This window comes from Vitis riparia, chromosome 11 (assembly GCF_004353265.1).
Source record: "Vitis riparia cultivar Riparia Gloire de Montpellier isolate 1030 chromosome 11, EGFV_Vit.rip_1.0, whole genome shotgun sequence".
In the NCBI taxonomy this organism is placed as follows: Eukaryota; Viridiplantae; Streptophyta; class Magnoliopsida; order Vitales; family Vitaceae; genus Vitis; species Vitis riparia.
Window position 1 is genome coordinate 13901796 of NC_048441.1, and position 25480 is coordinate 13927275.

At 33.6% G+C, this 25480-nt stretch overlaps 1 protein-coding gene across 3 annotated transcripts in view; it reads left to right on the forward strand.

The window, feature by feature from the left end:
- The window catches only part of LOC117924906 (receptor-like protein 9a), a 61322-nt gene extending 48914 nt beyond the window's left edge, over positions 1–12408 (forward strand). Inside the window, exons 1-5 of one of the 3 annotated variants that reach the window (XM_034843641.1) lie at positions 100–471; positions 2132–2278; positions 4997–5143; positions 8038–8184; positions 10094–12408. In XM_034843641.1, coding sequence (XP_034699532.1) covers positions 120–471; positions 2132–2278; positions 4997–5143; positions 8038–8184; positions 10094–12288 — 2988 coding nt within the window. In that variant the 5' untranslated portion in view covers positions 100–119 and the 3' untranslated portion in view covers positions 12289–12408. Of the gene's footprint in view, positions 472–2131; positions 2279–4996; positions 5144–7665; positions 7953–8037; positions 8185–10093 lie in introns of those variants that run through there. The other 2 variants (XM_034843642.1, XM_034843645.1) reach the window with 2 other exon arrangements.
- Positions 12409–25480: the final 13072 nt, after the last annotated feature.

Genomic DNA, 25480 nt, shown 5'->3' on the forward strand with positions numbered 1-25480 from the left:
CTCGGCAGCTGCAAAATTTATAACTTTGAATTGACCGTCATCTGCCATGTACTTAAACCCCATCCCTAAGTATGAGGACATATACATTCGACAGTCAATAGCAAACTGGGAGTTGAAAGATGGAAGTCCCTTCCAGTTTGTATCTTGCAGTACTTTATGGGACTTTTTTAAGTCTACTACTTGGTTATGGAAGTTTAGGGTGCTTGGAAGAAGAAAAAGTTGGTCTTTTGCAACTTAAAGCTTCCATCAATCACCCAAATGGCACAGCCCTTTCTTCTTGGGGAGGGGAGGTTGGTGATTGCTGCAGATGGGAATCTATCACATGTGATAACAAAACAAACCGAGTCATCCAACTTTCTCTTACATTGATCAGATGGAACGCAGGGTTGGGAGAGTGGTCCTTGAATGCCTCCCTACTTCTTCCCTTCCAGCAACTTCAAATTTTAGATTTGTCTGACAGCGAATTGACAGGTTGGTGGCTCTCTCTCATGCCTAGGGTTTTTTAAATATATTACCATTTAATCATCAACATGTAATCTAATGTTGAAGAAAAAAAATATTTTGATTCAAAAGAAGAAAGAAATTAAAAATAAAAATTAATTTTTTGATTAATTTAAAATCCTCCATTTTTTTCTTTTTGTGTCACCATACAGTGGACGCTGCATGCTTCATTTCTATACTCTAAATACATATTTTACTGTTATTAATTATTTATAATATTGTTTACCGAGCTAGAAATTAATTCTTTTTACTTTAATTCATTAGGAGTAATGAGGAAAGTTTTACTTTCTCATCATTATTAATAAAAGAATTAAATAAAATTAATTATTTACCAAATTAGTTATTTACCTAAGTTGATTAGAGATGTCCGTAGTTAAGTGAGTCCTCCTATCTTATTTGTGTTTTTACCATATGGATAAATAAATAAAGAATTCATATAGGAAGTTGGATAAAATCACAAAATCTAGACTAGATATAGATTGGACGAGGAGGGAGATGATATATAGCAAAAACATTCCAATGCTTGTTTCTTTCTTGCCCATTCTTTAGTAGCCTTGCTGATAAGGAAAAAGATAAATTGCATTTCTTAATTCTCTATAGTTGAAGTTGAGTATACAATTGCCAATATGAGTTGAATGTTTGCAGCACTTCAATGCATGGCTTCTTCCTAAGTACTGTGAGGATGCACTTGTAGTAATTTATAAAAGACTAAGATAGTATTTGTATTTTTACTTAAATCTAAATAAAATTTAATGCAACTTAAGAGTATTAAGTATTAAATTATTTATTTTTTTATTATTTTATTTCTGTTAAATATTAAATATTAATAGGATGATAGTTGTATTGAGATTGTGTTTTGGTTGTTTTAAAAAGTTATTTTTAGTATTAAGCAAAAAGTTCATTTTGGCTCTTTCTATTCAATAAAAAAAATTAAAAAAAATAAGTAATAAGAAAAAAAAAAAAAAAAGTTCAACCAAATTATCTAGTTCGAAAACAAATTGAAAATTAGTTTTTTCTATTCAATAAAAAAGATTTTAAAAAAAGCAATAAGTAAAAAATAAAAATTAAACCAAATTGTCTAAAGTATGAAAGCAAATGACATTTAGTATTAAATTAAAAACAAATACCATCTAAGTGTTGTGTCTCCCAATGAAGAGGAATTTAGAGTGTGACATTGAGAAGAGGAAAAACAAATAAATATATTAAAAATTATGAAATGATAAAAAGAATTTAATTTGGAAGTAAAGGAAAGAGGTGAAATAAAGATTAATGGTTAAAATAAAAGTATACCCATAAGATTGAATGTTGTGGTCTATCATTCCTTCAATGCTTATCCTATGCGTCAACTATGTATTGGACTTAGATAAAGTTGAATTTCATAATTAAATGAACTCAACTTGGGGAATATTGTAACAATAGCCCAATCCTCAAATCCTCATCAATTCTCAATTAAAATTTTAAGGTAATCTCAATTACTCTTTGTTTAATTCTGTGATAACTATTTTGAAATATTTTATTGTCTTGGATATTCTCATCAATGTTTCTATTATACCCACTAACTAAAAATTAGTTGGAACTTTCAAATCCACAAGCAATAAGTATAAATATTATTTATTTATTAATATTGCAGGCATTGAAGGCTTACTAAGATTGAAAAAATTACGAGTTCTGAATGTTGGATGGAATAATTTGAGAACAATTCCAAATTTAAGTGCCCTACCTTCACTCAAGGTTCTGGATCTTACCGACACTTGTATAAATTCTTCCCAATTGCAAGGTATGTGCATCTTAACTCTAATAAAAGCATGTGGTATATCTTCAGTGCACTCCTAATACTAACCTATGTATCATTGTTTGATAAAACTAAAATATTTAAGCAGGTTGGAGGCGTTGAATATAATGTTTAATAGTTTAATGGGTAGTATTCCACTGATTATGTGTGAAAAAGAAATTTCACAGAATAAGAAATGATACACATCTGCCTTATAAATAGAATGATACACGTATGGAATTTAGGGGAACCCAAAGCCCAACCCATTATAAATAACACTGCTATCTCAGGGGCAGAGCTCACCAGTTCCTCAAAAGTCTACAAAAAAAAATTCAAAAGAAAGTGATTATCAATTTACCATAAATTATTTGCATGTGGAATGGAGAAAATAATTTAGATATGTAGAAAGTAAAATTTCAATGAAAATTGTAAAAAATAATTAACAAGATGGGGAAAATGGTAAAGATAAGGAGGAACAAGTTCAGTTGGTATTTGTATAATAAATGTAGGTGCAAGTATTTCATGATTGAAATATCCAATCAAAATTTTGATTTAAAAAAAAACTAATATATATAAATAATAATCTCTTTAATTTTTTTTCATAATAAAATGATGATCTACATAATTTCAATTTATTTAAGAATATAAATAAAATAATTGTACATGTGTGATTCTTTTTTAAATATGGCAGTGTTTAAAAATATTTAAAATTTTACTTAAATATTTGTTTTGTATTTAATTAGTATACAAAGAATTAAAAAAAAAAAAAAAAAAACAGATCATTAAAAGATTATCAATATAATTTTTAGGTTTCCAATCAATAGTTTAATAGAATTTGAAAATAAAATAACAAAAATTTGTTTTATTTATTTATGGTATAAAAAGGTTTATTTTTTATATTTGATTTTTTTTTTGTATAAATTTAAAATTAGTATTTTAGGGAAGGTAAAACTAAGCTTTTGTATTTTTGTGGCATTAGATAACATCACTTTCCTTATAACTAATGTACCTTTCTTCACTGTTTTACACTCCATTTACCACCTTTCTAATTTTTTTTCATCTTTCATTAAAATATCTCTAATTCTTAATTTTTTTAAAAAAATGAATATTACTCTCAATCTAAAATAAGTTTATTGGGTAGTCCAACTTTTATTGTTTTCTTCATAGGTTCCTTAATTTTTTGATATGTTAGCTCAATTTAAGTGAAATCCAAGAATACGAAATTTCAATTGATTTCAATTTTAACTTAGAACAGTAATAATAAGTGGCAATTATATTATTCTTGCAACTATTTGTTATTTCTTCTCCTGGTTCTCTCTCCATCTTTTTTTCATCTCTCTTTATATACTTTTAATTTAATATTAGATTGTGTGTTGCCCTAGGAAATTAGTGTATTATTATACTTTTTGAACTAGCTTGTTACTTTTTTGAGCAATTGGTAAGCAATTTGAGTAGGAGTTGTGGTAAGAAACAAAAGAGCCTTTATGTGCCTTAGGGCTTGTTTGTCTGATTTTTAAAAAGTCAAAAAACTCTTTTTCATGCTCAATAAGAGTTTTTATGTCTATTTCATTAATTTTATTCAAAGAATTTATGATTTGAAAAAGGGTTTTGTGCAAGCTAGGAAAATGTAGTTTTTTTTGTAGATGTTATATTTTGATTTTTTTTTTTTTCATGTTTAATAAAATTTTTATAATACCAATATTGTTTTCTAAAAATTGTGACGGTTTAAAACAAAAATAAGAAGCCGTCCCAAAGACTGTCATTGCCGTTTCTGTACCCCCACCATGTAGGGGTTTGATACCCTGGCCTCTAGGCTATGTAAATGAATCTTTCATTTATATATAGCCGGCCCAAGAGTTGGCAAAAGGTCCACATGCAATCATAAGGCCTCGGCTCTGATAACTAAGCCTGGGCCTTGGGCCAGGAACAATGGATTTGGACTGGGCGTGGGCTGCATCAAATATTTTTCGCTTGGATTGGAACGCAAGGAACCTAAATTAGAATTTCAAAAATAAATAAATTTCAGGACAAGTCTTATTTAATATCACCAGCTCCCAACTATAAAAATCATAAGCAAGATAGGCTCCCCAGGGAAGCAATAACACCAGCTACAACCTGTTTTCTATAAAATTATGATTTTGTGAAGCATATGGTGGAGCGGCAATCCAGATAATGTATTTAAGTACGGAGAATCAGAGGAAGGTGTTGTAGTAGAATGATGGGCTTAAGTAAGCTACAATAGCTTATAATGCCTTCTAACTTGCATACCAAATTTTAGGCATTTTAAGTTTATTTGCAATTAACATAAACTAGTTTGTTTTTTAATCAAATTGAATAGAACCAATTTATATAGGCTTTTGGTTTAACAACGTAAATCATTGTGTAAATTCTGTATTTTGTATTTTTATTTTCTTATTTTCTTCTTCCTATTATTATCCTTTGTCATGGTTTTTCACAATATATATTATCATTTTTTTTTCATCTTTTTTTTCTACATCCTCATACTCTAGTTTTTATTCATTTTAGTTCTTAAACATTTTCAGCTAAAATTTTAAGGTAATCTCAATTACTCTTTGTTTAATTTTGTAGTAACTATTTTGAAATATTTTATTGTCTTGGATATTCTCATCAATGTTTCTATTATGCCCACTAGATAAAAATTAGTTGGAACTTTCAAATCCACAAGCAATAAGTATAAATATTATTTATTTATTAATGTTGCAGGCATTCAAGGCTTACTAAGATTGAAAAAATTACGAGTTCTGAATGTTGGATGGAATTATTTGACAACAATTCCAAATTTAAGTGCCCTACCTTCACTCAAGATTCTGGATCTTGGAAGCAATTTTATAAATTCTTCCCAATTGCAAGGTGTGTGCATCTTAACTCTAATAAAAGCATGTGGTATATCTTCAGTGCACTCCTAATACTAACCTATGTATCATTGTTTGATAAAACTAAAATATTTGAGCAGGTTGGAGGTGTTGAATCTAATGTTTAATAGTTTAATGAGAAGTATTCCACTGATTATGTGTGAAAAAGAAATTTCACATAATAAGAAATGATACACATCTACCTTATAAATAGAATGATACACATATAGAATTTAGGGGAACCCAAAGCCCAACCCATTATAAAGAACACAGCTATCTGCAGGGGCAGAGCTCACCTGCTCCTCAAAAGTCTACAAAAAAAATTCAAAAGAAAGTGATTATCAATTTACCATAAATTATTTGCGTGTGGAATGGAGAAAATAATTTAGATATGTAGAAAGTAAAATTTCGATGAAAATTGTAAAAAATAATTAACAAGATGGAGAAAATGGTAAAGATAAGGAGGAACAAGTTCAGTTGGTACTTATATAATAAATGTAGATGCAAGTATTTCATGATTGAAATATCCAATCAAAATTTTGATTTAAAAAAAGACTAATATATATATATAAATAATAGTCTCTTTAATTTTTTTTCATAATAAAATGATGATCTACATAATTTCAATTTATTCAAGAATATAAATGAAATAATTATACATGTATGATTTTTTTTTAATAGGATAGTGTTTAAAAATATTTAAAATTTTATTTAAATATTTGTTTTGTATTTAATTAATATACAAAGAATTAAAAAAATAAAAAACAGATCATTAAAAGATTATCAATATAATTTTTAGGTTTCCAATCAATAGTTTAATAGAATTTGAAGATAAAATAACAAAAATTTGTTTTATTTATTTATGGTATAAAAAGGTTTATTTTTTATATTTGATTTTTTTTGTATAAATTTAAAATTAGTATTTTAGGGAAGGTAAACTAAGCTTTAGTATTTTTGTGGCATTAAATAACATCACTTTCCTTATACCTAAGGCACCTTTCTTCTATGTTTTACACTCCATTTACCACCTTTCTAATTTTTTTTTCATATTTCATTAAAATTTCTCTAATTATTAACTTTTTACAAAAAATGAATATTAAGTTTATTGGGTAGTAATCCAACTTTTATTGTCTTCTTTATGGGTTCCTTAATATTTTGAATATGTTAGCTTAATTTAAGTGAAATCCAAGAATACGAAATTTCAATCTATTTCAATTTTAACTTGGAACAGTAATAATAAGTGGCAATTATATTATTCTTGCAACTATTTGTTTCTCTGGGTTCTCTCTTCATCTTTTTTTCATCTCTTTATATGCTTTTAATTTAAGATTAGATTGTGTGTTGCCCCAGGAAATTAGTGTATTATTATACTTTTTGAACTAGCTTGTTACTTTTTTGAGCAATTGGTAAGCAATTTGAGTAGGAGTTGTGGTAAGAAACAAAAGAGCTTTTATGTGCCTTAGGGCTTGTTTGTCTGATTCTTAAAAAGTCAAAAAACTCTTTTTCATGCTCAATAAGAGTTTTTATGTCTATTTCATTAATTTTATTCAAAGAATTTATGATTTGAAAAAGGGTTTTGTGCAAGCTAGGAAAATGTAGTTTTTTTTTTTTTTTTGTAGATGTTATATTTTGATTTAATTTTTTTTTTCATGTTTAATAAAATTTTTATAATACCAATATTGTTTTCTAAAAATTGTGACGGTTTAAAACAAAAATAAGAAGCCATCGCAAAGACTGTCATTGCAGTTTCTGTACCCCCATCATGTAGGAGTTTGATACCCTGGCCTCTAGGCTACGTAAATGAATCTTTCTTTTATATATAGCCGGCCCAAGAGTTGGCAAAAGGCCCACATGCAATCATAAGGCCTGGGCTCTGATAACTAAGCCTGGGCCTTGGGCCAGGAACAATGGATTTGGACTGGGCGTGGGCTGCATCAAATATTTTTCGCTTGGATTGGAACACAAGGAACCTAAATTAGAATTTCAAAAATAAATAAATTTCAGGACAAGTCTTATCTAATATCACCAGCTCTCAACCATAAAAATCATAAGCAAGATAGGCTGCCCAGGGAAGCAATAACACCAGCTACAACCTGTCTTCTATAAAATTCCAGATAATGTATATAAGTACGGAGAATTAGAGGAAGGTGTTGTAGTAGAATGATGGGCTTAAGTAAGCTACAATAGCTTATAATGCCTTCTAGCTTGCATACCAAATTTTAGGCATTTTAAGTTTATTGCAATTGACATAAACTAGTTTGTTTTCTAATCAAATTGAATAGAACCAATTTATATAGGCTTTGGTTGAAAACGTAAATCGTTATGTAAATTCTACAATTTCTATTTATTTTTGTTCTCTTATTTTCTCCATCCTATCATTATTCTTTATTGTAATTTTTCACAATCAAATTGACATAAACTAGTTTTTTTCACAATATATAATTAAGGTAATCTTAATTACCCCTTCTTTAATTCTGCAATAACATTTACAAATATTTGCTTCAAATAATTAACTTATATTTAAAACTATTTTGAAATATTTTATAGTCTTGGATATTCTTGTCCATGTTTCTATATGCCCAATAACCTAAAATTAATTACAAGTATAACTTTCAAATCCATAAGCAAAATATATGAATATTATTTATTTATTAATGTAGGATTTCAAGACTTACTAGGATTGAAGAAATTACTAGTTCTGGATGTTGGAGTGAATGATTTGAGAAAAATTCCAATTTTAAGTGCCCTACCTTCACTCCAGGTTCTAAATGTTGAGGTCAATCATATAAATTCTTCCCAATTGCAAGGAGTGTGCATCTTAACTCTAATAAAATCATATAGTATATTTTTAGTTTGCTCCTAATGCTAACCTATTTGTCCATTGTTTGATAGGACTAAAATATTTGAGCAGGCTGGAGGTGTTGAATCTAAAGATGAATAGATTAATGGGTGGTATTCCACCGATTATTGGCACTTTGGGCTATCTTAAAGCCTTATCTCTTCGCGGCAATAATTTATATGATTCTTTTTCCATGGAAGGTAAGTGGCTAGGATTTTGAATTTTATTATGGATTCCAAACATAGATTTGTTAACTAGTTCCCATGTGAGTGCTATTCTAAGTTGCAAATATACTTATTCCAATTTGTAAAACAAGCTTTATTAGAGTTAGAAAATAAAATTGAAACAGCTGAATTTTCTTTAATTACATTTCACATTGCACTTTTTATGATTCATCATATTTTGATTTAAAATTATATTTTTAATCATTTAATTTTTACCCTGTACTTCCTTTATGATTCATCAATTTTTTTTTAATCTAAATTGAACTTTTAACCACACACATCACGTTGAGTAACACCTATATACAAAAGTATGACTTATTCACAATTCTAAATTTGATTCATAATTTTAAGTTTGATGATGCATGCACATGTATAGACATCATGTTGAATATCACAAACAAGTATGGTTTATGGAAATTCTGAGTTTGATTGATTGGCGATTTTGAGTTTGATACAAGGAACTCAAAAACACAAATGTGACTTATTTGCAGTTCTATGTTGAACATTTCAAATCTATTTGATAATAATTCTATGAAGTATTTGTAACATTTTTAATACTTATTTTCTTCTTTTTTTCTTTTATCAAAAAAGTTGTTTTCAAGTGGTAAAAATGTTTAAAATGTTTTTTAGAATCACTGTCAAACAAGCTTTTAACTAAATTTGAGTCCCTTGATTGGTTGTAGTCACTTGATTTGCATGTCAATTTTAACTCTCAAAACTTGTCCCTCCTTACATGAAGTTACATAGAATCAATCAATAAAATCCATTCTATGGTCAATTTAATCATGTTCAAGGTTGTAGTATAGTAAATCTTAGGTTATGTTTGGTTCTTGGAAAGTTCTAAAGAAAATAAAGGAAAATAATTTTGTCATGTTTGATTGTAATGTGAAAAATATCAAAGAAAATTAATAAAATATAATTAAAATTAGTAAAAAACTTATACATTTTCAAAACATTTAATCTTTATATAAAAAGTTATAATAAGTGAATTGAATTTGAAGTATTATATATAAATAATTTATTAACTTTAATGTTATGTTTGGTTACCAGAAAGTATTAAGGAAATAAAAATAAAATATCAAGAAAAATGATTTTTTCATATTTAGTTTTACTATGAAAGAAAATTATATATATTTTCATTATTTAATTTTTATATATAAGAGTTAAATAAGTGAAAATAATTTAAAGTTTTATTAACTTTAAAGCTATTTTTTATTTTGCTTCATTTTTACTTTCCTTTTACCCTTCTCTATTTTTTTGTCTTTACATTTTTAATCAAACTTTCTAGCAACCAAATATAGCATAAATCAATTTTTTTATTTTTCTATACTTTTTTCCTCTCTACTTTATTTCCTAATGGTTTTTTTTTTCTTTTTTCATATTTTAGTATTTCATTTGCATCTCTTTAATTTGTTTTTTACCACTAAAATTTCCCAGTTAACTCTATCACACAAGTTTAAAAAATTTAAACAAAATAATAGTGTCAACTAGTGGATGTAATTGACAAACATTATTTTAAAATAAATTTTAAGAATTAAAGGAGAAAATAGTATGAGGAATAATATGTGCAGTAATTATAAATGTAGATTTGAATGATGAAATTTTCTTTGGCATTTTAGATATTAACAGGTACATGTTTGGCTTCTTAAAAATGCTAGGGAATTTTATTTTCTAAAACAAAAAATAAAAAGATTGAGAGGTTAAACATATTTATTATTAATAAAAATAAAAATATAATTACAAAAATAATTAAAATTATCTACAAGTTACCTTAGGAATTGTGGTGACATTTATCAGCCAAGATAATCCAGAATATATTTTTCCCTTAGTAGTTGTTGCCACTACTTTTAATTGTAATTATAAATTCCATGTTTCACTTTTACAGGCTTGTGCAAACTCAACCTTGAAGCGCTGGATCTTAGTGATAATGGATTTGAGGGTAGTCTTCCTACGTGTCTCAACAATTTGACATCCCTACGTTTGCTTGACCTATCCAGAAATGATTTCCGTGGAACTATTCCTTCATCTCTCTTCTCCAATCTGAAGTCACTCGAGTACATTTCTCTTTCTTATAATCATTTCGAGGGCTCAATCTATTTTGGTTCACTTTTCAACCACTCCAGACTTGAGGTTTTCGACCTTATTAGCAATAACAAGTATTTGAAGGTTGAGACTGAAAATCCAACATGGTCATTTCCTCTATTTCAATTGAAAATCCTCCGGTTATCCAACTGCACCCTCAATTGGCCAAGCCGGGTTGTACCCAGCTTTCTTCTGAGTCAACATGATTTGAGATGGGTCGACCTTAGCTACAACCATATGACAGGAGATGTCCCGACCTGGTTATTAGACAATAATACGAAAGTAGAATACCTAAGCTTTGAAAGTAACAACTTGACAGGTGTTCTTGATTTGTCCTCAAATTCAAAACATTCCCACATGCTTTTGCTTGATTTCTCTTCGAATTGCATTCATGGAGAGCTTCCACCTTTCATCGGCTCTATTTTACCAAGGTTGAAGGTCTTAAACTTGTCTGGAAATGCATTACAAAGTAATATTCCTTCCTCGATGGGTGACATGAAACAGTTGGAATCTTTAGATTTGTCAAACAACAATCTCTCAGGACAACTACCTGAGCACATGACGATGGGTTGCATCTCATTGGAGGTTTTTAAGCTATCCAACAACAGTTTACATGGCACTCTTCCCACAAAATGGAACCTGACAAGGTTATCATTTTTGTATTTGGATAACAATGACTTCTGGGGAGAGATTTCTCATGGATTTTATAATAGCTCTTTCCTAAGATTGTTGGATGTCAGCTCCAACTCGTTGATGGGTCAAATTCCAGATTGGATTGGAGACTTCTCATTCTTGGAGACACTTGTCTTGTCTAGAAATTATTTGGATGGTGTTGTGCCAACAGGCTTTTGCAAACTCAATGAACTACGCTTTTTAGACCTTTCTCACAACAAAATTGGCCCGACCCTTCCTCCTTGTGCCAATCTAACAAACATGAAGTTTTTACATTTGGAAAACAATGAACTAACAGGACCTATACCCCATGTTCTAGCTGAAGCTACCTCTCTTGTGACATTGAATTTGAGGGATAACAAACTATCAAGCCCAATACCCCCTTGGATTAGTTTACTTTCAAAATTGAGGATTCTTCTCTTGAAAGGAAATCGACTTGAAGACTCAATTCCTCTTCATTTGTGTCAGCTCAAATCAATCGGCATACTGGATCTTTCTCATAATCATCTTTCTGGATCCATACCTCCTTGCCTAGATAATATAACTTTTGGAAGAGGAGTTGCATTAATGGATGACACATTTTTTATGGATGGCTATGGGTGGTCGTGGGAGGGTTTCCCAGAAACATATTCATATGAAAGTCAAATCTCTATGTACGTGAATATGGAATTTAGTTTTGAGACATCCCCTGAAAGTGAAGAAATAGAGTTCATAACAAAGAGTAGGTCCGAATCTTATATGGGAAACATCTTGCACTTCATGTCTGGATTGGATCTTTCAGGGAACGAATTGACAGGTCCAATTCCTCCAGAAATTGGAAATCTAAGTGGGATTCATACTCTAAACTTATCGTACAACCAGTTGACAGGATCTATTCCACAGACATTTTCCAACCTAAAGGAAATAGAAAGCTTGGACCTATCCCACAATAGATTGACAGGTCAAATTCCACCACAGATGGTAGTAGAGTTAAACTTCTTGTCGGTCTTTACTGTCGCTCACAACAATTTATCAGGTAAGACTCCAGAGATGAAGTTTCAGTTTGCAACATTTAATGAAAGCAGTTACGAGGGCAACCCTCTTCTATGTGGGCTGCCATTAGAGCGAAGTTGCACTCCCACTAGTGCCCCACCTGCAGTCAAACCACCAGTTTCAGACAACAGAGAAAATAGCTATTGGGAAGCCATATTCTTATGGAGTTTTGGAGGATCATACGGAGTGGCATTCTTAGGCATCGTTGTTTTTCTCTACTTGAACTCCTATTACCGAGAGCTGCTCTTTTATTTCATTGAAGAGCATGTCTCTTTTCTTCGGTTGAGGGGTTGATAAGCTAAGTCCAGTGTCTGAATAAATGAACTTTTGTATGTTTGATTATGCTATTAAAATGTAGTTGCTACTGAATAATTTTATGTTTCATTAGAGTGCCAAGGTGTGGTTTCTACTTCACGATTTTATGTTTCAAAATTCTCTTTCAGTAACACTTCCAGGAATGACTTGACTAATGTTGTTATTATCTAATTCATCCCATTAATTTGTCCCATTTTGAATATGAGAATTTATGAAAATATAAATACTTGGATTTAGGGAAACAAGGGGAAATATTGGAAACAAGGGACCCAAATTCAAATAAAAAAATATCGATAAAACGAAAATTAATCAAACTAAAAAATGTTGGAACTTACAGAAAATGATAAAACAACTACTAATGCACATATTGAAGCTATCTTAGTGAAGAAAATAAGGAGGGTGTACTAATTTAGCGCTGGAGAGAGAAGGGAAACAACCACAAACAACTATGGAATCCACAAGTCTACGAGAAGTCATGCAAAGAGAGCTATTGAGATTAAAATTATGAAGCAACCCACCTAAATAAAGAGAAAGAAATAAAGAAAAAAAAATGAAATAACACCAAAAGAAATGAACGCACACACTCCCTGAAAGCTCTAACTGTGTACAAAAGGAAGAAGAGCCCATTTGGGCTAGTGAGTAACATTAATTTGAAGGGGGATTTGATCCCCAACTTCATTGATTCCCTCCACAAATGGATTAACCCTCTCGACATCAACCTTAAAGACTTTACTAGTCTTAGGATCTAACAAATCCATAAAAATAAGAAAATAAAAAAAATAAAACAAAACAAAAAATAAAAAAAGATTCAAACATAATAATTTAGTAAACTAAAATTTATATCAAAATTTTAGCATGATCTCCTATATTTCATAGACATTTTTCAAACCATCACATGACCAATTTGTCGTTAAAATTTGTCAATATGGGATGTCACACACCCCCCTCCCCCCCTTCATGCAAACACAACATCCTTGTTATGTCCCACAAGATTATGGGTCAAACAAACCCCTACACGGGGGTCAGGGATTAATACTAATAACATTTGTAACAACTCGCACCCAATCATGTAAATATTGTTCGCACTGGACCCAAAGGAGCTCTCACGACTTTAAAATGCGTTTACTTAATTAAGAGGAGTCCATACATAATTAGTGCTAAGAACTTTCTCTCATATTTGATTTGGGATGTCACAAACCACCCCCATGTATATATAATGTCCTCGTTATGTTCCATGGGATTGTGGGGTTAAACAGACAAACACCCCATACGGGGCAAAACAAACCCTCACATCAGAGTCGAGGATTGGCTTTGATACTATTTGTAGCAACCCATACTTAACCGTGTAGATATTGTCTGCTCTGAACCCAATAGGGCCCTCACGGCTTTAAAATGAGTCTATAGAGTTAAAAGAAGCCTCTACATATATAACGCAAATAACTTTCTCCCCTATCTAGTGTGGGATGTCACAAACACCCCCTTCGTATGAAGACATAATGTCCTCGTTGTGTTCCACGTGATTATGAGACCAAACAAACAAACACCCCATACAGGGCCAAACAAACTCCCACATTGGGGTCAAGGATCGATTCTGATATCATTTGTAACGACTCGTACCCAACCATGTAGATATTGTTCGTTTTAGACCCAAAACGGCCCTCACAACTTTAAAACACGTCTACAGGGTTAAGAAGAGCTTTTACATATATAGCGTTAGAAACTTTCTCCCCTATCCGATGTGGGATGTCACAAACACCCTCTCATGCAAACACAACATCCTTGTTGTGTCCCACAAGATTTTTGGGCTAAAAAAACAAACACCCCTTATGCAGAGATCGGCTCTAATACTATTTGTAATGACCTGCACCCAATCATGTAGAAATTGTTTGCTCTAGACCCAAGGGGGTCATCACGACTTTAAAACGTGTCTAAAGAGTTAAGATGAGTCTTTATATATAGAACGTTAGAAACTTTCTCCTTTATCCGGTGCAAGATGTGACAAACACCCCCTATGCAGACATAGCATCATCGTTGTGTCCTAGAGGATTATGAGACCAAACAAACAAACACCCCCTACAGGACCAAACAAACTTTCACATCGGGGTCGGAGATCGGCTTTGATACGATTGGTAATGACCCGCACCCAACCATGTAAATATTGTTCACTCGAGACCTAAAGGGGCCCTTACGATTTAAAATACGTTTACAGGGTTAAGAGGAGTCCATATATATATATATATATATATAGTGCCAAAAACTTCCCCCCTATCCAATGTGGGATGTCACAAGCCACCCCCCCCCCCATGTAGACATAACATTCTTGTTGTGTTCCATAAGATTGTGAAATCAAACAAACAAACACCCCCTACAAGGCCAAATAAACCCCCATATTAGAGTTGGAGATTGACTCTGATACGATTTGTAATGAGTCGCACCCAACCACGTAGCTATTATTCACTTTAAACCCAAGGGGGCCTTCACGACTTTAAAACGCATTTACAAAGTTAAGGTGAGTCTCTACATATATAGTGTTAGGAACTTTCTCCCATATCCGGTGTAGGATGTTACAAACACTCCTCCCATGCAGACATAACGTCCTCGTTGTGTCATACGAGATTATAAGGTCAAATAAACAAACACCCCCTATGGTACTAAATAAACTCCCACATCAAGGTCAGGGATCAACTCTAATACCATTTGTAATGACCCACACCCAACCATGTAGATATTGTCTACTCTTCACCCAAAAGAGCCCTCATAGCTTTAAAATGTGTCTATAAGGTTAAGAGGAGTCTCTACATATATAATGTTTAAAATTTCTTTCCTATCCGATATGTGATGTCACCCAAATTAAGACTAAAGTTAAAGTTAAAGATTAAAACCATATTAAAATTACTAAAATGAACATTAAAAATAAAATTAAGATTAAACTAAATTTTTCCTTTGTTGGTTTTCTTCAAACTTTTGTTCTCCAATTTTAATTTTAATCATAAAAAATAATTTTTCTTTTCATTTCTAAGATTAAAATTAAAATAAAAATCAAGACCAAAATTATAAGATTAAAATTAAAATGAAGATTAAAATAAAAATAAAAATAAAATTCAAAACTAAAATTGATTTCAAAATTGAAATTAAAATTAAGACTAAGACGAGGATTAAAATTTAGTTCAAAAATAAAATTAAAATTAAAGTCAAAACTAAGACTAACATTCAAGTTAACAACTAAACTATAATTAAAATTACTAAAATTAACATTAAAATCAAAATTGATGTTAGCCTAAGGATTCTCCTAAATACGTTTTGATGATAAGAAAACAAGGTTAAATGTACTAACTTATTTAAATCAAGTAAAATTTCAGGTTTTATTGATAAATTCAAAAGAAAGCTTAAGATCGCTCAAAAGAGATTTAAACATTATAAAGAGATGGATCCTTGAAGACTAAAGATGTCTAGGAACCAATGTAAAATGAATCTCATAGGTACGCTTAGTATAAAATTGATTTCTCATGCACTTTCTAATGCATTCATTCATACCTTGATAGTTTAAGAATTATCTTAATTTCTTAAAAATGAATGAATACGCATTTTTTTGTCTTTACATTTTTAATCAAACTTTTTAGCAACCAAACATAGCATAAATCTATTTTTTATTTTTCTATACTTTTTTCCTCTCTAGTTTATTTCTTAATGTTTTTTTTTTCCTTTTTTTTTTTTTTTCATATTTTAGTATTCCATTTGCATCTCTTTAATTTGCTTTTTACCACTAAAATTTCCAAGTTAACTCTATCACACAACTTTAAAAAATTTAAACAAAATAATAGAGTCAACTAGTGGATGTAATTGACAAACATTATTTTAAAATAAATTTTAAGAATTAAAGGAGAAAATAGTATGAGGAATAATATGTGCAGTAATCATAAATGTAGATTTGAATGATGAAATTTTCTTTGGCATTTTAGATATTAACAGGTACATGTTTGGCTTCTTTAAAATGCTAGGGAATTTTATTTTCTAAAACAAGAAATTAAAAGATTGAGAGGGTAAACATATTTATTATTAATAAAAATAAAAATATAATTACAAAAATATTTAAAATTATCTACAAGTTACCTTAGGAATTGTGGTGACATTTATCAGACAAGATAATCCAGAATATATTTTTCCCTTAGTAGTTGTTGCCACTACTTTTAATTGTAATTATAAATTACATGTTTCACTTTTACAGGCCTATGCAAACTCAACCTTGAAGAACTGGATCTTAGTGGTAATGGATTTGAGGGTAGTCTTCCTACGTGTCTCAACAATTTCACATCCCTACGTTTTCTTGACCTATCCAGAAATGATTTCCATGGAACTATTCCTTCATCTCTCTTCTCCAATCTGAAGTGACTCGAGTACATTTCTCTTTCTTATAATCAATTCGAGGGCTCAATCTATTTTGGTTCACTCTTCAACCACTCCAGACTCGAGGTTTTCGAACTTATTAGCAATAACAAGTATTTGAAGGTTGAGACTAAAAATCCAACATGGTCATTTCCTCTATTTCAATTGAAAATCCTCCGGTTATCCAACTACACCCTCAATTGGCCATGTCGGGTTGTACCCAGCTTTCTTCTGAGTCAACATGATTTGAGAGTGGTCGACCTTAGCTACAACCATATGACAGGAGATGTCCCGACTTGGTTATTAGACAATAATATGAAACTAGAATACCTAAGCTTTGAAAGTAACAACTTGACAGGTGTTCTTGATTTGGGCTCAAATTCAATACATTACTACATGCGTGTGCTTGATTTCTCCTTGAATTGCATTCATGGAGAGCTGCAACCTTTCATCGGCTCTATTTTTCCAAGGTTGGAGGTCTTAAACTTGTCTGGAAATGCATTGCAAGGTAATATTCCTTCCTCGATTGGTGACATGAAACAGTTGAGATCTTTAGATTTTTCAAACAACAATCTCTCAGGACAACTACTTGAGCACATGATGATGGGTTGTATCTCATTGGAGGTTTTAAAGCTATCCAACAACAGTTTACATGACACTTTTCCCACAAAATGGAACTTGACACGGTTATTCTCTTTGTATTTGGATAACAATGACTTCTGGGGAGAGATTTCTCGTGGATTTTATAATAGCTCTTTCCTAGGATTGTTGGATGTCAGCTCCAACTTGTTGATGGGTCAAATTCCAGATTGGATTGGAGATTTCTCAGTCTTGGAGACACTTATCTTGTCTAGAAATTATTTGGATGGTGTTGTGCTGATTACTACTCAAAAAGTGCTATTTGATAGCTTCTAATTAATCCTTTTAAACACTTTTGAGTAGTAGTTAGTGCCTTTTAACTCAATTAGCATGTTAAGGCCCCTTTCAATCAATTCTAATCAAAATGTGTAAGTTTTGGTGTTTTTGTTAGTATTTTGATCACCAAACCATTGTGAGATTGAGGAGAGTTTTATGGAATCCTTGGAAAGCAATGGGAGGCTCAGAGGCATGAAGAACCAAAGCCTTGAAGCTCTTTTGCCATAAGCAAAGTGGAAATGCAAGGGGGAAGCAAAGAGAAATCAGCCATGAAGCATTCTTGATGACAGTCACTGCAGCCACTTTTGGAGTACTTCCTGATGTCCAATTTATGCATACAATATGTCATTTCAAAGCTCAGGAAGTCAAGAATCCAATGCTTCAAACGGTGCACGATTTGGAGCTGAAATGAGGAAGTTACAGCCATTGGAAGCCAATCACTCCAAGTTGAAGGAAGGCTTCAGAAAAGTGCCGCGGAATCACCATTTTTGTTGCAAAGTGATTTCGCAGCCTTTTTGCACAGTGCTATGGAATTCCCCTGAAGCTTCACGCCGCGATGGAAGCCAAGCACCACAAGATGGAAGTCAACTTTGTGAAGGTGTTGAAGCAGCTGGTTGCTATGAAGAAATTTCGCAGCCCTTCTTGTGCACCTGCGAAATTTCGCAGACCTCACTTGTCACCTGCGAAGTGGTCCTGAGTGCTTCCCGATATTTGTAACCGACACTTGGAGATATTTTTTGATTAGATTTTTGTTGTCTAAATGCCCAAATTCTCCTTGTAAACCACCAGTGATAGAATTCCTTAGTTTTTAAGTTAGGAATTTGGCAAAAATATCTATGTAATAACTGTAAGTGTAATTGTGGTATTAAGGGAGCCCGAGGAGCCTGTTCTGGAGTGTTAGAGTTTTGGTTCCAGGGGATCCTTTGTACAGTTTTGGGAAGGAAGTAAAATACAGAGCACTTGCTCTGTTTTTCCTATATATTCTTGTCTTCTCTTTCATTTTCATTTTCTTGCTAGCCAAACATTCTCTGAGATGTTTTCTCAGAGGATGAGAGGCTAGACTCTTTGTCTCTTGGAGCTAAGGTAACCGGGTAAGTTTCCACATGCATAAATTGGAAGTTTTGTTGTTTTAGTTTTTAATGAAAAGAAAGTGTGACCCGTTGATGGTTTTTATCTTTTTAGTTAACTTAAAACTCCTTTAAATCACCTGGGCCAACACTTGGTAAGGCAAGTGATCTCCATCCATGGAGATGCATTAGTTTACCCCTTGCGAGCCTCTGGGAGGTGACTTGAAGGTAGGATTTTCTAGAATAGCCAACACTTGGTAAGCTTTTGGACTCTTAGGAGACATCCATTAGTTATCTCTTGCGAGCTTTTGACGGGTAATCCAAGGTTAAAGATCACCTTGAATGGCAAGTGCTAGGTGAGAGGTATGAGCCATTGCAAGGTGCATCAATGAGAGGGATTTAGTGTTTGAACCCATTAATGGGAAGCATTTGTACAACACCGGTTGGAGAAGGAACTATATGTTAATTCTCTAATGCGAGGAAAAGAAACAAGTGACCGGAACTCCCTTTTTGTATGAGGAATCTGAGCCCAGTGATCTAAACTCCAAGAAACACTTTTCTTAGTAAGTAAAATCAATTACTACTTTTGGTTAGCTTAAAACCAAACCTTTTTCATTCAAACGTCTTTATGTTTTCTTTTAAAGCTAACCTTGAAATGAAAAGGCACCAATTCAGCTTTGAATTAATATCATTTGTGAAGTGAAAACCCATCCCAGTGAACGATCCTAGAGCCACTATGCTATAGTAGCTTTGTCTTTGCTACCTTAGTATATGGTGTAATAGGTTATAAATTTTGTTGATTAATCCCTCAATCAAGGAGCACCAGCTGGACACGAATCAGCTGAGACACCAATTAGGCATGAATCAAATGGCGCCGTTGCCGGGGATGGTGCCACTTTGCAGTGATAACACCTTTTGAGAACACTTGTGATCTTCATCACAAGTTTGGTGACTTTTCTTTTCTTTTTACTAACTGTTTTTAATTGTTCTTTTTCTTTATTTATGTTTTAGTTAACCTTTCAGCTAGTTTTAGTTAGTCTTAAGTTTTTGAATTGTTTTTCTTTTGTGTTCTCTGTTCTTAATTCACAAATTGCTAGTTGTGCATGCCATATTGAATACGAGATAGCAGAGGAAGCCATGAACTTCATGAGTTATGTGGCTGAATTTTCAAGAAGATGGGATGAACCAAATGCTAGAGATATGGGAAGAATGATGTCTCAACCTAAAGCTAAGGGTGAGATGTATATTTTGAATGACGGCATGGACATGAAGGCAGAGATTGCAGCTATGGAAAGGAGATTGGATGAGCTAGAAATGAAGAACATGCAAGAAGTGCAAGCCATCTCTCAAACACCATTGCTACCTATGCCTTGTTCCCTTTGTCGATCATATGAGTACTTGGTTGAAGAGTATCCTATCATTCCAACAGAGAGGGAAATGTTTGGTGATTGCAACACCTACAATTCCAATTGGAGGGACCATCCAACATTTTTTGGAAACCACAGCCGCCTCAGTATCAGCAACCTGCTCAAGCACCTCAGCAAGCCTCAAACCTTGACCAAGCTATGATGAATCTTAACAAGGTCATGGAAGACTTTGTTGAAGCTAACAAATCCATCAATGCTCAGCTCAGTCAAAGAAATGACTGTGTAGAGAAATAGATGGATGAAGTGCAAAATTATCTATCTCAGAAGATAGATAATCTCCAAGATTCAATCTCAAGGTTTGCCAACCTCAACACAGTGCAAGAGAAAGAAAACTCTCCTTCTCAACCTTATCAAAATTCCATGAGTATCCATGAAATGGAGGCTAAGGAAGGAGAATCTTCACAAAAGAGGGAAGTCAAAGAAGTGATCACTTTGAGGAGTGGTAAAGAGGTTGATCTACCCACATGCAAGCTAGAGCATGAGGTAGAAAGTGAAACAGAGAAAGAAAAGAGGGAGGAAATCAAAGGAAAGAGAAAGGGGAAAAGTACAGAGAAAGATGGCTATGATCTTGAATTAGATGAAGAACCACAGAGGATAGTCATCAAGAAAAAAATGAAGAAACTCATGCATCCGCTTTTTCTCCAAGCTTTGTATGGCAAAAGGGGAATTGATTTTGTTGCCATCATACTCAGCAAGCCCCAAGTGAAGGATGCAAACTTCATGTGGGATCCGGGCAAGCTAAATCAGGATCAAATTTTTTGATGGACTTAGTCTTTTTAAAGACTAACTAGTCCATAGCTTTTTGTTTTATTTATTACTTGTTTTAATTTTGATTTCAATGTTTTAATTTTGATTTCAATGCTTTAATTTTGATTTTAATGCTTTAATTCTACTTTGTTTTGATGTAATATAGGTTTTTGGATGATCAAAATCAAGAGGAATTGCAAAGGAAGAAATCGGGAAGAAATCGGAGCAAAAACAGAGTAAAAACAGGGGAAAAACAGGGGTCTGCGAGATTTCGCAGCCTCTGCGAAATCGGCCTTTTGCTGAAAAATCACTTCGCAACACTTTTTAGCTCTCTGCGAACGGTTTTGCAGCTGCGAAACCGGTGTTTGGCACACGAGTGCCACTCCGCAGCACAGGAACCTCAATTTCGCAGCTGCGAAGTGGTCTGCGAACCACTAAGGCGTAAAAAGCCCCAATTCCGCAGCGATTTCTCAGCGATTTCTCCATTCCGCGGGGTGTTTCGCAGCTGCGAAACCACCTTTTGGCACACGAGTGCCATTCCGCGGTACAGTGACCCCATTTCGCAGCTGCGAAGTGGGCTGCGAACCACCAAAGCATGAAAGATCCCAATTCCGCAGCGATTTCTCCATTTCGAAGGATGTTTCGTAGTTGCGAACCCGATTTTTGGCACACGAGTGCCATTTGGAAGCCCCGTACACTCATTTCACAGCTACAAAATGGCTACTAAACCTCTACACCTTAAAATCCTTCAGCGCGCACACCATGAACAGACATGTCACAGCCGTACCCCCATTTCGGCAACTATTGGACACATTTGGATCACTTTCCGAAGTTCATTTCATACATACCATATATCTTTTGAAAGCTTGGGAAGTCAGAAGTCCATAGCTTTAAACGGTGCTCGATTTGGATTTGAAACGGAAAAGTTATGGCTGTTTGAAGATGACTGTGCAAACCATGAGCGGAAATATCGCACCTCCATTTCGCTACTGTTGGAGACATTTTTGAAGCACTTCCTGGAGCTCAAATTATGCATACCATATCTCGTTTCAAAGCTTGGGAAGTCAGGAGTCCAGCGCTTTAAACGGTATGCAATTTGGAGGTAAAATGAAGAAGTTATGGCCATTTGAAGATGAGTGCGCAAAGCTGAGCGGGAATTTCACAGTCGAGACGCCATTTGGAAGGGTGTTTCGCAGCTGCGAAACCACTTCTTGGCACACGAGTGCCATTTTGCAGCACAGTGACCCTCATTTCGCAGTTGCGAAATGGGCTGCGAAATTTTTTTTTCTTCATTTTCATCACTTTTGGGCTACGAAATCACCTCCAAGCTTCAAAATGGCTGCGATATCACCACCAAAAGTCGAAATGGCCTTCAAATTGTGAAATTGACTTGAAAAATGGAGGAAGGTATGCAAAAACACCTTGCAAAGCCAAGGGAAGTTGCTAAAATGCCAACAGAGCCCTGCGCACCAGCTGAGTACCCTCTGGAACTCATGAACAACCATTTTTCTCCATTTTAGCCATGGCCAAGAATAGAGGAAAGCCCCGCGTAGCTTGAGATCACACACATGAAGCCTCTCATTCCATTTCTTACCTCCTTAAAACCATCAGAGCCCATAGCTCCAGCTGAGGAGACTATGCCATCTAAGGAGACTACCAAAGCAGAGGCCAAAGTCCTGATCCAATCCACTCAAGAGGCCACCACAGATGCATCAGCTCCACAGGATCCTTCCATTACTTGATCATCTCTTTATTTATGTTTTTACATATTATATTAGTATACATAGCTCCATGTTATGATGTTTTATATTCTGGGATTGGAGGTATCCATGGATCATATCTTATATTCTACTTTCTCAGAATCATACATAGACATCATTTTTGTTTAAACTTGGCATTTTTCTATTTTTCTCTACTCACTAACTCTTATGTTTTTTTTGAAACATGTGGTTTCTCCTACATGACTCAGACTCCATGTCACTCAGGAGGTACCACTTCCTTCCTCCCTATTTTTTTTAATCGCTTTTGTCACATTGAGGACAATGTTCAGCTTGGTTGGGGGGAGAGTTGAGGAAGTAAGTATTGCTATTAATGCTAAGTTATTTTGGTAATTTAGTTGTTTTTTGCTTAATTTTTTAAAATTTTTTAAGTTTTTTATTCTACTTTCCATGGTTATTAAGGAAAATTTTTCAAAATGAAAAGGGAGAAATTGAATTTTTGTCTTTTTACTTGACTTAGAGTTTGTATTATGCTTACTAAAGTTGATGAATTGTTGAAACATCTATTGAATTCAACCTTAGTTCCTCCACTTTAAGCTATCCACACACTGTGCACACTAGGTTCCGATTATAAGATGAAAAACTATTTCCCTCTTGACTTAGGAAAATTTTAGACTTGGTACCTTTGACCTCATTTAATAGTGTTGGGACACCTTATGAAAGACCAATGAGCCTTTGAAAAAAAAGAGAGAAAGAAAAATGTTTACTTGCCTTGAAACCCGAGCAAGGTCTGAGGGGTATATGGTGAAAACTTTAAAACCTGGTGCCCTAAGCCTTCAATGGTTGGGAGTCACCGACCTCAATGCTCGTTACATGGGTGAATAGGTGGAGTTTAACATTCTGTAGGTGCTTGGGTATTTAAAAATTCATTCTCAAAAGTCCGGGGTGAAATCCGATGAGTTAGTGGTTGAAAGATCCTTAAAACTTGATGCCTTAAACCTTAATTGGTTGGGAGTCATCGATGGACCCCCGTTACATGGACAATTTAGAAAAAGAATACCTTTAAGCTTTGTACTCCTACAATGAAAAAAATTGTGAAAAAAGAGGTGCGTTCTTAGCCTATTGGAGGTTGATTAGTTTGCTAAGCTTTGAAAAAAACTAGGTTGGGGGAGAGATTAGTTCAACATACTATATTCGGAAACTAATAAGTAACACATAGATTTTTGTGGAAGAATAAGGTTTGGTCCTTTGGAAGTGGAAATGATTTTAAAGCTTAAATTTGCATAATGCCTTCTCTTTATGAATTGTGACTAGACAAATTATTTGATAGCTCCTATTGAAGTTTGAGTTTTATTTCTTTAATGTTCCATGTGAGAGTTTGATTAGTCATGCCACTTAAACATTTTTTGAAGTGATCAGCATGATGTTGTAAATTATGGTACTTTTATTTTATTTTTCTCTCCTTCATTGCTAAGGGACTAGCAATATGTCGGTTGGGGGGAGTGATTACTACTCAAAAAGTGCTATTTGATAGCTTCTAATTAATCCTTTTAAACACTTTTGAGTAGTAGTTAGTGCCTTTTAACTCAATTAGCATGTTAAGGCCCCTTTCAATCAATTCTAATCAAAATGTGTAAGTTTTGGTGTTTTTGTTAGTATTTTGATCACCAAACCATTGTGAGATTGAGGAGAGTTTTATGGAATCCTTGGAAAGCAATGGGAGGCTCAGAGGCATGAAGAACCAAAGCCTTGAAGCTCTTTTGCCATAAGCAAAGTGGAAATGCAAGGGGGAAGCAAAGAGAAATCAGCCATGAAGCATTCTTGATGACAGTCACTGCAGCCACTTTTGGAGTACTTCCTGATGTCCAATTTATGCATACAATATGTCATTTCAAAGCTCAGGAAGTCAAGAATCCAATGCTTCAAACGGTTCACGATTTGGAGCTGAAATGAGGAAGTTACAGCCATTGGAAGCCAATCACTCCAAGTTGAAGGAAGGCTTCAGAAAAGTGCCGCGGAATCACCATTTTTGTTGCAAAGTGATTTCGCAGCCTTTTTGCACAGTGCTATGGAATTCCCCTGAAGCTTCACGCCGCGATGGAAGCCAAGCACCACAAGATGGAAGTCAACTTTGTGAAGGTGTTGAAGCAGCTGGTTGCTATGAAGAAATTTCGCAGCCCTTCTTGTGCACCTGCGAAATTTCGCAGACCTCACTTGTCACCTGCGAAGTGGTCCTGAGTGCTTCCCGATATTTGTAACCGACACTTGGAGATATTTTTTGATTAGATTTTTGTTGTCTAAATGCCCAAATTCTCCTTGTAAACCACCAGTGATAGAATTCCTTAGTTTTTAAGTTAGGAATTTGGCAAAAATATCTATGTAATAACTGTAAGTGTAATTGTGGTATTAAGGGAGCCCGAGGAGCCTGTTCTGGAGTGTTAGAGTTTTGGTTCCAGGGGATCCTTTGTACAGTTTTGGGAAGGAAGTAAAATACAGAGCACTTGCTCTGTTTTTCCTATATATTCTTGTCTTCTCTTTCATTTTCATTTTCTTGCTAGCCAAACATTCTCTGAGATGTTTTCTCAGAGGATGAGAGGCTAGACTCTTTGTCTCTTGGAGCTAAGGTAACCGGGTAAGTTTCCACATGCATAAATTGGAAGTTTTGTTGTTTTAGTTTTAATGAAAAGAAAGTGTGACCCGTTGATGGTTTTTATCTTTTTAGTTAACTTAAAACTCCTTTAAATCACCTGGGCCAACACTTGGTAAGGCAAGTGATCTCCATCCATGGAGATGCATTAGTTTACCCCTTGCGAGCCTCTGGGAGGTGACTTGAAGGTAGGATTTTCTAGAATAGCCAACACTTGGTAAGCTTTTGGACTCTTAGGAGACATCCATTAGTTATCTCTTGCGAGCT